Source organism: Trichosurus vulpecula, chromosome 2 (assembly GCF_011100635.1).
Source record: "Trichosurus vulpecula isolate mTriVul1 chromosome 2, mTriVul1.pri, whole genome shotgun sequence".
NCBI lineage: Eukaryota > Metazoa > Chordata > Mammalia > Diprotodontia > Phalangeridae > Trichosurus > Trichosurus vulpecula.
Genome location: NC_050574.1, coordinates 4,281,537 through 4,297,876, shown reverse-complemented (window position 1 = coordinate 4,297,876; position 16,340 = coordinate 4,281,537). Strand labels below are relative to the sequence as shown.

At 53.1% G+C, this 16,340-nt stretch overlaps 1 protein-coding gene across 1 annotated transcript; it reads left to right on the top strand.

The window, feature by feature from the left end:
• Positions 1 to 2,082: 2,082 nt before the first annotated feature.
• Positions 2,083 to 15,398, top strand: LOC118839945 (venom metalloproteinase inhibitor DM43-like). The gene is made up of 8 exons (XM_036747455.1): positions 2,083 to 2,263; positions 3,116 to 3,157; positions 4,025 to 4,300; positions 6,207 to 6,482; positions 7,084 to 7,377; positions 11,054 to 11,344; positions 14,649 to 14,939; positions 15,222 to 15,398. The coding sequence occupies exons 1-8, from the start codon at positions 2,230 to 2,232 to the stop codon at positions 15,233 to 15,235; spliced, it is 1,518 nt and encodes a 505-aa protein (XP_036603350.1). The 5' UTR covers positions 2,083 to 2,229; the 3' UTR covers positions 15,236 to 15,398.
• Positions 15,399 to 16,340: the final 942 nt, after the last annotated feature.

The window sequence follows — 16,340 nt, the reverse complement described above, 5'->3', positions numbered from 1 at the left end:
TGGTGGCTCACACAGAACATCATCTGCTGGGCAAGGATCCCTCACTGGATAATTAACAAAGTGACACCCTGCCTTCCTACAGGCTTAAGGAAGGTTGGGATAAGATACAGTAGTGTGTCTGGATTGCTTCAGACCTGTCTCACTCTCTGTGACTCTCTATTTGCCTAACTTCTTAGCTAGTCTAATCTGCACATCTCTCTCACTGTCCTGAATGCTCCTTGCTGTCCTGTGTCCTTATCGAAGTGTGCCTCCATGCCTCTGTCTCTGTGTGTCTCTTGTGATTTTCCAGGTCTGTCTCTCCCTTTATCTATGTGACTGTCTCTGAACATTCCTATAAAATCTATGCCTCTCGCCTCAATTTATGACTCTGCCTAGTCTGTATCTCTTTTCATATTCCTCATGGTTAGACAGTTCAAGATAATCTCAATCTCAGTCTAATTGGTGGGTCCATCTCTTTCCCTGTCCACTTGTGTCTGTCTCCGACTTCCTAGAATCTGTCTCCATGTATCTCCTGGTGTCCCTGCGTATCCCTCCTTCAGACCCTTGGGACCATCCTCTCCTTTCTCTATCCAGACCCTTTTACTGTCCTGACACCATGCACTATAGATCATTGCCCCTATCCCTGCGGTTACACCAATTAAACCCACATCCCCATAAGCGTCCCTGCCTTAGACAGCAAGATGGCTCAGTGGACAGAGCGCTGGGCGTGGAGTCAGGAAGACCTCACTAGCTGTGTGACCCTGGGCAAGTCACTTCACCTTGTTTCCTCATTTCCAAAAATGGGAATAATTACAGCAACTACCTCACAGGGCTATTGTGATGATCAGACGAGATTAATGTGCAAAGTGTTTAGCACAGCAGCGGGCGCGTAGTCAGCGTCTTATTATTGTCATTGCTAGCTGGCCCTACCCCCATCCGTGACTGCCCTACCTGGATCCCAGCCCCATGCCTCTTTCTTGCACTCCCTGAGTCTGCAGACAGCAAAAAGCCTGGGCCAAGAACTCTGACTGGCGTGAAAAAGATTGCCTCAACAGCATGGCCTCACCTGCTCCCCAAGTAGGTGGGAGCATCGGCAGCCTGGCAGCTCCGCCTCTGCATGCCCCACCCTGGCACAGGCCCTCCTCATCTCACTATTGCCAGCCACCTCCAGAGGTCTGCCTGCTCCAGTCCATCCTCCATCCTAAAACACAGGGCCAATCATGCCACCCCCTACTCACTAAACTCCAGTGGCTCCCTATGGTCTCCAGGATCACATACAAAATGCTCTGTTTGGCCTCCTCCTTCTTGCCAGGCTTCTCACACCCCACTGCCCTACACGGACTCTTCGATCCAGTGACAACGGCCTCCGGACTGTGCCATGAACAAGACCCTCCATCTTTGGGTACTCTCCCTCCTCATCTCTGCCTACTGGCTTCCTTCAAGTCCCAACTAAAATTCCATCTTCCCCAGGAAACCTTCCCTACCCCCCATTGCCTCCTTTCTCTTGCGTACTCTCTGTCTAGCCTGTACATAGCTTATTTGCACATAGATGCTTGCATATAGTCTCCCCCATTAGACTGTAAGCCTCCTTGAGGGCAGGGACTATCATTGGCCTCTTTTTGTATCCCAGTGTCTGGCACACAGTAGGTGCTCAATAAATGTTTATTGACTGAGCTAGGTATGACTCAAGAAATGTCAGCATGAGAGGGTCTTGGTAACCTAAGGTACGGGCACCGAACAAGACCACAGAACACAGTGAATGCAGAAGTTGGAAAGATTCACTCGAGACAATCTAGTCCAACCCAGCCATTTTACAGGCGAGTAAACAGGCCAACGCAAGGAATGCTTTGCCCGGGATTGTTTGGCAAGTCCCTGGAGGAGGCGGGAACAGAATCCGAATCTTGGGGTTTCCGGTCTAGCTCTGTTCCTCTACCACACGCAATTTTTTTGAGGGAGGGTAGAGGCCACAAAATGGACTTTGTCCCTTTTGCAATTTAGCCGGGGGTCAGACCAAGGGGGAGGAAGCAATAGTGATGAGTCAGCAGGCCATTCTGGACTGCCCAGGCCTGGAAGAGCTGACAGTGACCTTGGCTGGAGCAATGACCTAACGGGGACAGTGCACAGTGGGGGAGGGTGAGTGGAGCTCAGAGCATCCCTGCTCTCTTAAGAGACTTCCCAACCATTCCCTCGGCTTTCGCCTCCCTGCAAGAAGAGCCTCGGACCCAGGCCAGGAGGGAGAAGTAAGGAGCCATGGCCGCTCGGCTTGCTATTCTACTCCTCCTAGGTGAGTCAGTCGGCACCCTGCAGGCCATCTCTTGGCTGCTCTGATGCTGCTTCCTTAGCCAGGTGTTCATTCTCCTCCCTTCCCGTTCTTAGTCCCATGGTGGAGTGGTGAATGAATGAGGCCTCCGCCCTTGAATCTCTTGCTCCCATGTCCTGTCCTGAGGCACAACCACCAGGTCTGCCCCCGAGCCACCACAGAGAAAAGCTGTCTGGGGCCCCTCCACCCTCACTGCTGCCCCACCATCCTTCCCTGCTCCCAGAGCTGGAGCTACAAGCCTTCTCCTACCTCCTCAAACACCCCATGTGCCTCCTGTCTCTACAGATGATGGGCTTCTTCTTGCCTGGCCCAGAAGGGGAGGCCATTCCTCATGGGGTCTCCAGTCTCCACCTCCGAAGGCCCCCACTCCCATCTCCCTTCCACCTGTCTCTTCCAGGAGGTTCTGGCTCATTCCTCCTATGCCCAGTCTTCATTCTCACCTCCGAGCTGTTCTCTCCCTTCAAGCCATCACCCCTCCTGCTCTGACCAGACTATCCTCCCTCCCCAATCTGGACATCCTCAGTGTGCTGGGTGAACCCTATGCTGGCCTCTACTCCCTAATTCACTCGGACTCATTGGTGGCTGGACAGCCGGAGGACGGCATGTCACCACCGTCTACAAACTTTTCTGGGGCCCAATTTCATCATGTGTAAAAGAGGGAAAGAACAATTCCTGCAATAATCGTCTCCTATGTCACCAAGCTAAAATGAAATAACGCGTGCCCAGAGCTTGGCACAGCACCCTGTCTGTGTCCGCTCTTCTTGGCCTTGTCTCTTTGCGTTCACACACGTCGTGATTCCACTCTGTCTCCTACAGGGCTTTGGCTGGACCCAGAGATGGAGGCAGAGGCAGCCACATGTGAGTGAGCCCATAAGATCTGGACCCACACAGCCCCAGGGGAGCTGAGGGGGAGGGAGGAACTGCAAAGGGGGAAGGAAAGATGGCTGGACAGGTTTGAGGAGCCCTGAAATAAGCAGCAGGAGACAGCACATCCCTGCCCTGATCAAGAACTCAGAAATTCCTTTGCTGCGGCAGAACTTCCTAGCATTCCATCTTTCCTCCCACCTAAGTTTTGTCCTTACCTTGACCTCCAGACCCTCCATCCCTCGGTAATCCCCCAGGCCAACCTACTGCACTCACTTCACTTTCTGCCCAGCCTGAAACCCAAAGTTAATCAGGTCAAAGTCACTACAAGTCAGGCCTACTGGGCCTGGAGTCAGGAAGACCCGAGTTCAAATGTGGCCTCAGACATTTAACTAGCTGGGGTTCCTGGGCAAGTCTCTTTGCCGCTGTCTGCCTCAGTTTACTCAGCTCTAGAGTCAGGATAATTAGAGCACCTGTCCTCCAAGGCAGTTGTATCAACTGAGATAATATTTGTAAAGCAATGAATTTGGGGGTTTTTTCCTTCTTTCCTGCCAATTCTGCCGTTCTGTGTCCTGGCCCCGTCCCAGCTCTGGCCTTCTCTGTTCTGCTCTGACATCCACACAGTCTCCATGGTTTAAGGTCCCTCTGACAATAATTAAATTTAGCTGACATTTATGTAGCACCTACTGTGTGCTAGGCACCGAGCTAGGCACTTTATAAGTATTATCTCATTTGATCCCCATGACAACCTGGAGAGGTAAATGCTATTTCTATCTCCATTTTTACAGATGAGGAAACTGAGGCAAATAGAAGTTAAGTGAAGTAGTAGATTCTTAATTAATTCTTTGGGAACTCTCACAGATATAGACACAACCCCTCGCCTCTGGATAGAGTCTGAATCTCCATCCGCACCCTGGGCCAACGTGACCCTCAAGTGCCTGGCGACTAACACTCTGGCGATGAAATTCGAGCTGTTGAAAGATGGGGAAGTCTTCTCTTCTCTTTCTGCCCTTGGAACCTCTGCCAGGTTCCCACTGGGGCCAGTGACAGCTGATAACAAGGGTATTTACCGGTGCCGGACCCTAGGGGCAGAGAACCACTGGGGTCTGAGTGCCTCGGTGGAGGTGACAGGGACAGGTGAGTGGGCAGATGGCTGGAGGTCTCTGAACTCGGCCCCCTGCCCTGTGGGGCTGGCAGGCGGGAAGCGGGGAGATCAGAGGGGAGGAGGAGGCTGAAAGTGCGCCAGACGTCCACTGCCAACACCTGTCAGCCCTTCTGCCTTCTCCTTTTGTACCAGGTGACGTAGGCTACTGCTCACATTCTCATCACTTGATCTCTGGGACTGGCCGTAGAAAGTTCCTGGGCTTACGGGGAGCAGGGGCCCCCAGATTTAGGGAAGCTCTAGCTCCAGGCTCTGGAACCAGAGGCAGGAGAACCACTGACAACAGGATGCCTCCCACGATCACCTGCCTCTTTCCTCTCTCTCTCTCCGTCTCTGTCTCTCTGTCTCTGTCTCTCTCTGTCTCTGTCTCTGTGTCTGTCTGTCTGTCTCTCTCTCTCTCTCCCCCTCTCTGTCTCTCTCTTTGTCTCTCTCTGTCTCTCTGTTTCTTTCTCTCTCTGTGTCTCCTCTGTGTGTCTCTCTCTGTCTGTTTCTGTCTCTGTCTCTGCTCTCTCTGTCTCTCAGCCTCTCTCTCTCCCCCACCCCGTCTCTCTGTCTGTCTCCTCTCTCTCTGTGACTCTGTCTGTCTGTCTCTCCCTCCATCTCTATCTCTGTCTGTCTCTCTCTCTTTCTTCCTCCTCCTACTCCTTCCTCCCTCCCTCCCTGTCTCTCTATCTCTCTCTGTCTCTCACTATCTGTGTATGTGTCTCTCTGTCTGTCTGTCCATTTGTCTATCTCTGTCTCTCTCTGTCCCCTCTCTCTGTGTGTCTTTCTCTGTCTCTGTCTCTTTTTCTCCCTGTCTCTCTCTGTCTCTCTCTCTTTGTCTTTCTCTGTCTCTCTCTTTCTCTTTCTCTCTCTGTCTCTGTCTCTTGCTGTCTCCTCTCTGTGTGTCTCTTCTCTGTGTGTCTCTCTCTGCTCTGTCTCTGCCTCTCTCCCCCTCTGTCTCTCTGTCTGTCTCCTCTCTCTCTGTGTCTCTGTCTGTCTTTCCCCCCATTTCCATCTCTCTCTCTCTCTCTCTCTCTCTCTCTCTCTCTCTCTTTCTGTCTCTCCCTCTGTCTTTCTCTCTCTCCCTCCTGTTTCTCTCGGTCTCTCTCCCTATTTCTCTGTCTGTCCCTCCTCTGTTTCTCTCTTTGTCTCTGTGTCTGTCTCTGTGTCTGTCTGTCCTAACTGTCTCTATCTCTTTGACTGTCTCTCTCCCTGCTCTCTCGTTCTTTCTGTAGGAAAGCAGCAACATGTGAGGGAAAAAAGCCTAAGGGTGAGAGTTCTGAATTCTCGGTTCTGGATCTTGCTCTGTCTCTAACCTACTGTATGTCCCTACCGAAGTCCCTTGCCCTTTCTGTGCCTCAGTTTACCCAACTGTAAAATAAGGGGCTAGGACACAGTCAGATGTATTCACTGCATCGATTGGTCTTGTTTAACTCACTTTTTCTTTCTTAAAAGGAAAGATGCTGAAGGAAGGGATAATGGGAGGTGCCTGTCATGTAAAAAGGAATATTGATAACAAATACAAAAATCATGTAACCCAAGCTCCAAGCCTATTTGCAGAGATCTCCATATCTATTCATAGGGAGCCATGAGCCACATCTAGACAGACCCAGGCAGACTCCCATAATCCATATGGGTAAAACACAACACACCATCTCCACAACAATAAAAGTGAAAATTCGGGGTTCCACAAAATGACATTCAAGGAGACTCCTAGCTCTTAATATCCTGCCTTTGTAGGTCTCTTCCCCTTCTGATGTCCACATCTTCAGTTCTAAGGTTCTGAGCTCAGATATCCTCCAGGCCATGTGTGGCCCTCTAGATCCTCAAGTGCACCCACCTCTATCTAGGTTCTAGGTTCCATGTTCACAGATGCTCTAATATGCTTGATCCTAATAGAGCCCCTCCCAGCACCCTCCCTCCGAGCTGAGCCCGGGCCTTGGATCCTCCATGGCCTGGAGACCAAGCTGCACTGCCAGGGCAAGCTTCTGGGCATGACCTTTGAACTACACCAGGAAGGAAACCAGGAACCTGTGGTCAGCTCCCACACCCCAGAGACAGAAGCCACCTTCATCATTAGGAACCCTGGGAACTACACCTGCCGGTACCGACCACCCACAACGGCCCCTGGGGTGAAGTCAGCACCCAGCGAGACCATAAATGTGGTGATACCAGGTGAGAGCAGAGAAAGAGACCCCAGACTGGAGCCCACACCTGGCTCAGGGAAACACTGCTCTGACCACAGCCCTCTGTGTACTCCTGGGAGGGGGGGAGAAACTCAAGAGGCCGGAAGGACTGAGACCCAGAGCAGGGGAGGAGAATGGAGGAGGAAGAGAAAGACACTTAGGGAGATGAGAAGTAACCAGAAGGAGGAAGGCTAGCAGATGGGAAGCTGCTGCATCACACTGGTCAGCTCTCTTGGAGCTTCAAACCCACTGAGACCCCTGGCTCATTTTCACAGACTCTTCTCCCTCCCATACTGCACTGGGGCACCCCCACTTGGCAGATCCCACAGCCTTTGCTCATCCCTGACCCCTCTGCAGCTTCTGGCCACTGTGGACCACTCTTCCCTCCCTTGGTTTCATTGACACCAGGCTCTTCTGCTTCCTCGCTGATCTCTCCTCCTTCAATGAGAGCAACTCTGGGGTCTCAGTCTCCTCCTCCTTGTGCACACCCCACAGTGCTAGCACCAGAAGTAGATGCATAGATTGGGTCTGGTGGGTGGTGGGTGGGAGGCAGCATCTGTCTTATGAGATTGACTCAAATTCCCTTCCAGACTCCCTCCCAAAGCCCTCTTTCAAATCTCAGACCAACCTGGTCATCGGGTCTGGTGGCTCCGTCACCTTCCGGTGTAGTGCAATGTTCTCAGGGCTGGAGTTCAAGCTGTTTAAAGATGGACATAAGGTGTTTGTCCCTTTGATGTCTTCAACGGACCCCCAGCGGACTGACTTCCACCTGATGGATCTGGAACCCAGGGCTGCTGGCAGATACAGCTGCCGGTACCGGTTTGGGAATGGGCCACTGATCTGGTCAGAAGACAGCGAGTCCCTGGAGCTTGTCCTGACCACAGGTGAGCAGGGCCGGGGGAAGGAGCAGGAAAGGACTCTGGGGAAGCTGGCGTCCAAGCCCCAACTTTTCAATCAACCAATTAGTCGATATTTATAAAGCACCTACTATGTGCCAGGCACCATGCTAAGCACTGGGGGATATATAAAGAGGTAAAAGACAGGCCCTGCCTTCCAGGAGCTTAGAAGTTAATGGGAGAGACAACACACAAATGGATAGACACAGATAGTTGAGTAAACTGAGGCCTGGCCAGGGGAATGACTTGCCCAAGGTCATCGGGAAGTCTGTTGTGGAGCAATGACCCCCAGGGTCAGCAGCAAAGAACACAGGGCATCAAGCTGTGAGACCTGGCTCTCCAGCAGGCAGTTTGGGGCAAGGTCCTTCACCTCTAGGGCCCCGTTCCTCCTCCATTGGAGGAGGGATGATGACGGAGTCAGTCCTGTCTTTCTAAGCCCCGTCTATCCTCCTGCCGTGGTTTGTCCTTCATTCTTGAAGAAGACGACAACATCAGGGAGGTGATGCCGTGACATGCCAGTGAATCAGATTTGAGTGAGGCAGGGCTGTGCAAGATCACCAGCCTCACTCTCTCCTCTGGAGCCATCTGGGTCTAGTGGCCAGATATGGATCAGGATGACTGGAGACAGCACCCATTCCTGCAAAGATCAGGGAAGAAGCCCTGCCCTCCCAGAATTCAGATTTGTGGGCTTCTCTGGCTCTGGAGATAATACCATGCCCACTGCCACCTGAGGCAACTGATCCTGAGCCCAGAAGGGTCTGGATGGGTTACTGGTGTAAGGAGGACAGAGCGGTGGCTTCTGGTGAGGGGAGGCAATGTCTGCCAGCTCCCCCTTTGAAGTCTTGCTCTTAAGCTGATTTGCTAGGTAACCAGGGGCATTTGGAGGACTGGAAAGCATCTCCCCACCCTCCGCTCTCCTACAGCTTTGCAAAGGGGTGACCTAGCAATATGGGAGGGCCTGTAGAGAGCTCCCCAGAGCCCGTGCTTCCACCCTCTGGGGCTGAGGAGAGGAAAGCTAATCTCTGTTCCCCATGAGTGTCTCCCCAGCCCTCGAAAGATGGTTCTTCTCCTCCCTGGCTGTGCTGTCTGACTCTCCAGTCAAGATGGCAGGGGCGGAAAGGACCCTCCAAGTAGCCATGTGGTAAGAGCTAGCACTAAATGTGTGGGTGGGGCCTTTAGACATGCCTGGCTCCTCCTCACTTAAAAACCCTTCACCAGACTCTCCAGCCCCTCATGCTGCCGCCTTAGATCCCTTTCTCAACTAAACTGGACAAAGCTGTCTCTGCTCATTGCTTCCCCTTCCCTCCTCTCACTGGCTCCTTGGTACCTCACAGTCTGGCTTCCAACCTCATCACTCAAGAGAAACCACTCTGCAAAGCGTTGGGCCAATCTGCTGGCCTTTTCTCAGGCTGCCCCTTCGTGACCCCTCTTTGGCCTTTGACCCTGTTGACCACCCTCTCCCCCGGATAGCTCCCTTCTCTCTGGGTGGCCATGACACTGCTTTCCTATGACTCTCCTTACCTGTCTAATACTTCTTCTCAACAGCCTTTCATGACCCAAAATTCATATGCCAGAAAACTGTGAATGTTTCCCAAGGTCCTGCCCTTGGCCCTTTCCTTTCCTCCTCCCTCAACATTCCCTCTTGCCAACCTCGTCAGCTCCCATGGGTTAAATGAACATCATTATGTAGATTACTCCCAAATATGGATGGATGGATAGATAGCTAAAAAGATGATGGAAAGAAAGACAGATAGATATATAGACAGATGATGGACAGACTGACAGAGGATGGATAGATGGGTAGATAGATATACAGATATGTAGACAGACAGCTAGCTAGTCAGCTAGGTGATGGCTAGATAGGAAGATAGATAGGTAGATAGGTAGATAGATAGATAGATAGATAGATAGATAGATAGACAGATAAGCAGAGAGACAGATAAGTAGATAAACAGACAGAAAGACAGAAGACAGCCCCAGTCTCTCCCCAAGCTTCAGTCATGCATCACCAATTGCCTCTCCTCTTCCAGACTCTCCTATTGCTATCAAAGGCACCACCATTCTTCCAGCCTCCCAGACTGGCAACCTCATCATTGTCCTGGACTCATCTCTCCTCCTCCCCCTTACACATTCAGTTTGTTGCCAAATCTTGTCCTTTTCACCTTCCCAGTACACCTCTCCCACCTGACCCCTTGCCTCCACTCACTTAACCACTGCCTGAGTTGAGGCCGCTACCCCATCACCCCCTGTGGCCTAGATCATGGCTGCGGCCTCTTTGCTGCCTTCCCTGCCTCATCTCTCCTTGCTCCAGGCCATACCGGCCACTTTGGCAAAGTGATTTTCCTTATGTGCAGGTCAGACCATGGGACTCCTCTATTCAACCAATGATTTCCTGTGAACTCTAGGGTAAAACCCAGGCCCTCTGCTCAGCTTGTAAAGCCCTTCCCAGGTGGGCCCCGACCATCTTTCCAGCCTGAGCTTCACTCTGCCATCCTGGCACTCTACCATCCAGTCAAACTGACCTTCTTTTTGTTCGTCACCCCTGAAAGCTCATCATTTACATGGAGCTTTTCTTCTCCCTCCCTCCCGAACTACCTTGTGATCCGCTGCTTTGGATAGATTTGTCTTTGTTCGCTTCATAATTGCTGCATCCATTCTACACACAGTTGTCTTCCCCATTAGAAGGGAAGACCCTAGTGAGTAGGAAAGGTTTCGTTCTTTGCCGGGTATCCCCCAGGACCTACCACAGTGTTTGGCAGACAGTAGGTGCTTAATAAATACTCGTTGAAGAATTAATTGTGTTAGAATCAGCTAAGGACAAAATTGTGGTAGTGCGGTGTGATAGTAATAACAGCTCACATTCGCCGAGCACGAGTTTGCCAAACACTTGACATCTATTATCTCTTACAATCTTTACAACGACCCTGCAAGAGTCTGTCAGTGACACGGCTAGGGGTACACTTCTAGGATGCGTGCCAGGTGGCATCCAAAGTCAGCTCCTCCTGATTCCAAACTCAGCGCTGTGTCCTCGCCTTCTTGCTGCCTCACTTCCCCCAGAGGAAGAAGCCCTGGCACATGCAGCAGACGGCCAGGGTCCAATTCCAGCTCTGTCCCTAGCTACTTTGTGGGACCTTGAGCCAGTTTTCCCAGCTCTCTGGGCCTCTGTGGCTAGGTCAGTCCATCTCAGAGGTCCTATCAATGATCACAAGGGCTGGTCCATGGTCAAGAATCAGTGGCCTCACCCCATTAGCCTCAGGATTCTGTATGAGAGAACACTGGGCAGGGTGGGTCTTTACCCCCATTCCTAGCTCTGCTGCAGAATCTATGCCCTCCCCCGCACCCCTGGGCCTCATGGTCTGTCACGTTCCCTCTCAGGGCCCATTTTCTGCTCTGTACAATAAGATGGTCTTGATTTCATTATTGTAAAGGCCTTTGTTTCCTGACTTTTAAAGTGTTATGTTCTGAGGTCCCTTCCAACGCTATCATTCTCTGTCCTAAGGCCCCTCGGGGTCCTCGCTTTCTGCGTTCTTTACTCACAAGCCCTCTTCTCCCCTGGACAACTCTCCATATTCTGTGTTCTAAGGCCCCTCCCGCCTCTGACTTTCCCTGTTCTATGCTCAGACTCCTCGTGGGGCTAACATTGTGTGGCCTTTTCTGTTTCCAGGAACATTGCCCAAACCGTCCCTCTCAGTGCAGCCCCAGGATGCCATGATTTCTCAAGGGACCAATGTGACATTCCAATGCCAGGGGTCCCACCCCAATATGAGGTTTGCCCTGCTGAAAAAAGGCTCCAGTGAACCCGTGCAGGTTTTGAGCACCACTGGATCCCACGCTGACTTTGTCCTCTCTGACATCATGGCTTATGATTCCGGCAATTACAGCTGTGTTTACTTTGAGACGGTCGCCCCGTTCGCCGGGTCCCCAATGAGCGAGGATGTGGAGGTTCAAGTTGACGGTGAGGGGAAGGGCTGGACTTTCTAGGAGATGGGGGGAGGGGACGTAATATCTGAAGAAACAAAGGACCCCTCCCCCACTGAGGACTGTTAGAGCGGGCAGGTGCTGTGGAGGTCACATGAGCCAATGGGGTCAGTTCCTTCAAGACCAGCTAGGCCCCCCCCAACCACTGGACAGAGGGCACAGGCAGAGGCCAGAGAGGGAAAGGCCCAATCTTAGCTACTGAGTGTCCTGAAGGAAGTCAGGCCCCCCAGGGGAGTAACAGAAGGACACACAGCCGTACTAGGGCTCAAGTCTACCACCTCATCTGAGAGAGGAGCTAGCTGTGGCCCAAAAGAGAAAGGGACTTACCTGAGGTCACAGAGGCTGGTATGGGCAAGGGCAGGTGAAAACCTCAGTCTTCTCTAACACCATCTCTGCTGTAACCACCAGGCTAGGCCAGCCCTACTCCTCCCACCCAGACCCTGGAGGAAGCTCCCAGGCTTTCCCACCTCGGCCTTGGGCCTGCCCTTCTGGCATCTAAAGGGTGAAACGGGGGATTGTGGGAGATCAGGATGGGAAGGACAGCATTTCAGAGACAGAGAGAAGCAGGGGTGCCAGCTAGCCCAACCCACACTGAGGAAGAGTCAGACCTGACAAGGGAGAGTCAGACCTCCCATGATGGAGAGACCCTGTTGGATAAGAATCTAAGACTCCACTCCCAGCTGGCCTGGGCAGTGCTGCCTGGGCAGACCCTCATCCTCTTCCACCCTGACTACTGCCGTGGGTTCCTGGAGAGTCCCCCTCCCTGCAGCCCATCTTCCACTCGGCCATCCCCCCCTCTAGCCCATCCTCCACTTGGCCCCCAGGGCTGGGCTCCTGGAGGCTCCCCCCCCCCACCTCCAGCCCATCTTCCACTTGGTCACACAGGGCACTTGTCCATGTGGCCTCCTTGTCCAAGTAGCTCCAGGATCTCATTGCTTCCTTCAGCATCACACACAAACTCCTCTCTTTAACCTTTAAGACCCTTCACTACTTGGCTCCTTCCTGCATTTCTGATTTACACCCAGCTGCTCGCCACCCCACTGGGCTCCTTGCTGGGCCTCCCCCACAACCAACCATCGGCCACCTCTGGGGCTTCACACGGACTCTCCCTCTCACTTCATCTTCCTTCTTTGATGTCCCAGACTCCACTCCAGTCATCCCTTCTGCAGGCAGCCTCTCCTCGTCCTCTGGGGCCCTCCATCTAGGCAATACACACAGACACGAGCACAGACACAGACAGACACAGACGCACACAGAGGAACCCCATTTGGGAAGTATATTTGTTGCTGTTCCGTGGAAGGGAGCAGAGAAGACAGAGTGTCAGAGCCCAGAGGGAGCAGAGAATATGGACTGTATAGAAGGTCAGGGTCCCAAGGGACCTCTGGTCACAGAATATAGACCTCCATAACTACCCAGGTGACCTTCACCGATGAGCAGGGTCCTTGGGCTCTGCGACTAATGTCCACAGAGCTGGACGGGGGTCTCAGAGGCCAGCTGGCCTGGTCCCTGGCTGAACAGAAGACCCCTCAGCGTTGCCAGCCTTTGCTGGACCTCCAATGAGCTCTGGTGACCCGCCAATCAATCTGTGAGTACTGTTAGGCCCCTGGGATAAAAAGACCAAAACAGCAATCCTAGCCTTCAAAAGGCTTACGCTCCATCAGGAGAAACAGCATGTATCCATCATAAATGAGACAATGCAAAGTCAACACAACGTCATTTACTAGCAGTCGAAGGGACCAAGAAAGGGCTCACCTGGCTGCAGCCCTGAAGCCGATCTCTGAAGGAGTCTAAAAGGGAGAGCATTCTAGGCACGGGCAAAGTTGCTGAGGTGGGAGACAGAATGACTTGTACAGAGATGAGTAAATAAGCCGGCTCAACTGGACCACAGAGTATGTGGAGGGAAGCGATGTGCGTTCAGTCTGTTCAGGTCAGATGGAGCTAGAATGTGAATAACTTCAAAGCACTGGATCCTAAAAGCAATAGGGAGCCAGAGTTTATAGAGCAGGGGAGGGATGTGAGCAGAGCTGTCCTTTAGGAAGATGACTTTCGTAGCTGTATGGGACGAGGAGAAAACCCAGCCTCGCTGAAGGGGGAGAGGGAGTGGTGACCCACAGGGCAGGGGAGCTTCCTGAGTAGAGAGGACAAGCCACGGGGCTGCCGGTGCCAAGCTTTGGACGGGAGGGAGAGGAAGGGGAGGAGACGAGGGTCACCCCAAGGCTGAAAGTGCATGGGGCTGGAAGGACGCTGATACCCTGGCCAGAAACAGGGCCATTTTGGAGATGGGCGAAAGAAAGGCAATTTGGGCACATAGAGAGCTTCTGGGGCCTATGGGGCATCCAGCTGACAATCTCCAAGGGGCAGAGGTTGGAGATGCAGACAGGAAAGTTACATTGGATTTGTAAATCTGGGACCCAACCGAATTGCAATGATAATGGAGAGGGCAGGGAGAGACTTGGGGGGACACCCTCAGTTATGGGACGGGACATAGCAACGCAGGCTGAGAAGGGAGAGTCAGAGAGGGGGGAGGAGAGTCACAAAGACCCAGAGAAGAGAGTGGAAGGGAGGACGGGCGGACAACAGTGGCAAAGCCTGGAAGTCAGGAAGCATAAGGGCTGAGCAGGGACGCTGGACAGCTCTGATGGCCAGGAAAGGCAGCTAGGGGGCGCCACGGTGCACAGAGCCCTTGGCCTGAGATCAAATTCAGACTTAGATAGTGGCTGTGTGACCCTGGGCAAGTCTCTTCACCCTGTTTGCCTCAGTTCCCTCATCTGTAAAAATGAGCCAGCAAACCACTCCAGTGTTTCTGCCAAGAAAACCCCAGATGGGACCACAGAGAGTCAAACATGACTGAAATGACTCAACAACCAACTGAGGCCAAGGGGGCAGAGACTTGCCTGAAATCACAGAAACCATCTCAGAGATAGCCAAACGATGAGGTTCTTGGCTTGCTAAGGAGCTTGGGCATTATGTAGTCATTTTAAGGATGCTGAAGGTGAGGCCAAGAGCAACAGGCAGCAGCTTCCCTCGAATGCCCGAGAGCTCAGTCCTGCCCCCTAAGGGCCAGCTGGGAAACTGAGGCCCGAAAGGGACAGGGACCTGCCCAGGGTTGCCTAGTCACCTGTGCCAATGCAGGCTCTGCCCGTGGAAGATGGAGAATCCAAGATCCAGACAGTTGAAGTCACACAACCATCCAGCCAGCACCCACTGCCCTTCCCAAGACCCTGGACGTCCTGCCTCTAACAGCCAGGGCTGGGGGGGCGGGTGGCTCTCCTTTGTCACAGGCCTCCTCCCCAAGCCCACGCTGCACCCCTTGAGCCCCGTGGTGACCCCCGGGAAGGACGCAGCCCTGCGCTGCTCGGCACGGGTCCCTGGTTCCAGGTTTCAGCTCTTCAGGGACGGAGAAAGCACAGAGCTGAAAGTGCACCCCCGGTACGTCAATGACTACACCGTTGACTTCCTGTTGAGGAATTCCAGGCCCCAGGATGGGGGCCGGTACAGGTGCCGCTACCTCACGTGGACAAAGCCCATCTTGACTTCAGAGATCAGTGACACTGCAGAGATTTCAGTGACAGGTGAGAGCTTTGGGGCATTAGTAGAGACTTAACCTCCAAATCCCCAGCCTGTGGCTCATAAGCTGGGAGTGACCTTAGACCAGTCACTTCTCCTTTCTGAGCCTAAACTGGCTCCTCTATAAGGTGAGTCCCCGGGCCTCGACTAGCTTTATGGACCTTCCTACCTTTGTGACCACAGGAAAGTCACTTGGTGCCCCAAGTCTCCGGGCTCCTCATCTGTAAGAGGGAGAGAATACAGATGCTACCGATTTCAGCTGGTTTGGGTTTTTTTGTTTGTCTTAGGAAAAATCCTATAAAAACTAGAGCCATATGGACAAGTGAAATATTGTCACTGGATTGTCACTGGAACCCGTGGTCCCCAGAGAACTCAGCCTCTGAAGCAGAACGACAAAATTAAGATTATTATCGCACCCACAGAAATCAACCTTGGATCGTGAAAATAAATACATTTGCTGTTTATAGGCGGAGGTGCTGAATTTGGTGGGGGGCGGGGAGAGGGAATGGACCCTGGAGGGATCGAGTCCAACCCCATCATTTGACAAAGGAAGAAATCAAGTCCCAAAGAGGGAAGAAATCCGCAATCACACACGGTTGAGCAGGTACCAAATTCCCTGTCAGTGAGCAGAATATAAGAACTTCTGGGGGAGGGAGGGGTGTGGAAGGAAAAGAGGCATCTGCTTCCCAGACGTGGGGCGACCAGGCTGATGTGCAGAGAAGAGGCAGCCGGAACCGCGAGAGCGCCCAGGCCAGGGTTCGAGTCCTCCCTCGAGCACCAGGTGGCTCTCAAGCCAAGAAGCATTTAAGCAGCGCCCACTGTGTGCCAGGAGCTGTCCTAAGCGCAGGGAACACAAAAAACGGTCTCTGCCCTGGAGGAGCTCACGGTATAACCGGGGAGACAAGGAGCAAACAGCCTCATTTAAACAAGATACAGAGAAGAGGGAACCACCGCGAGGAGGCTGGAATTCCAGGCATGGGGCTGGGGCAGGCTGCCCCGAGGAGGGGGGTTTAGCCGAGACTCGAAGGGAGCCAGGGCGGTCAGAGGTCAGAGCGGAGGAGGGAGCGCGTGCCGGCCCAGGACTGCTGGGAGAATCGGACCAGATAATCCTGGGGTGCTTGGCACGGTGCTAGGCACACGCTTGTTCCCTTGAAGTCTCTGCTCTCTGACCAACCATGGGGCAGACCCTCATCCCCTCGCGGGTCGGGCCAGGACGGCCAGGGAGAATGGCTGGAGCCGAGAGATGGACACGACCGGGAGCCGGGGGCAGCGGATGGAAGAGTACGCGTTGGGGGGTGGGGGGGGGGTGAGATGTAAGTAGGCTGGAATTGGAGGGGTGCCGAGGTCATGTGGGGCTTAAGAATTCCAAGCAGAGTTCTGTTTGATCCCGGAGGGGACAGGGAGCC

What these genes read in the sequence shown, in the direction of transcription:
- LOC118839945 (XM_036747455.1), top strand. Translation starts at nt 2,230, where the DNA reads ATGGCCGCTCGGCTTGCTATTCTACTCCTCCTAG. An exon ending in CATAAATGTGGTGATACCAG is followed by an intron (nt 6,483 to 7,083) that starts GTGAGAGCAGAG and finishes ATTCCCTTCCAG; the next exon opens with ACTCCCTCCCAAAGCCCTCT. An exon ending in TGTGGAGGTTCAAGTTGACG is followed by an intron (nt 11,345 to 14,648) that starts GTGAGGGGAAGG and finishes CCTTTGTCACAG; the next exon opens with GCCTCCTCCCCAAGCCCACG.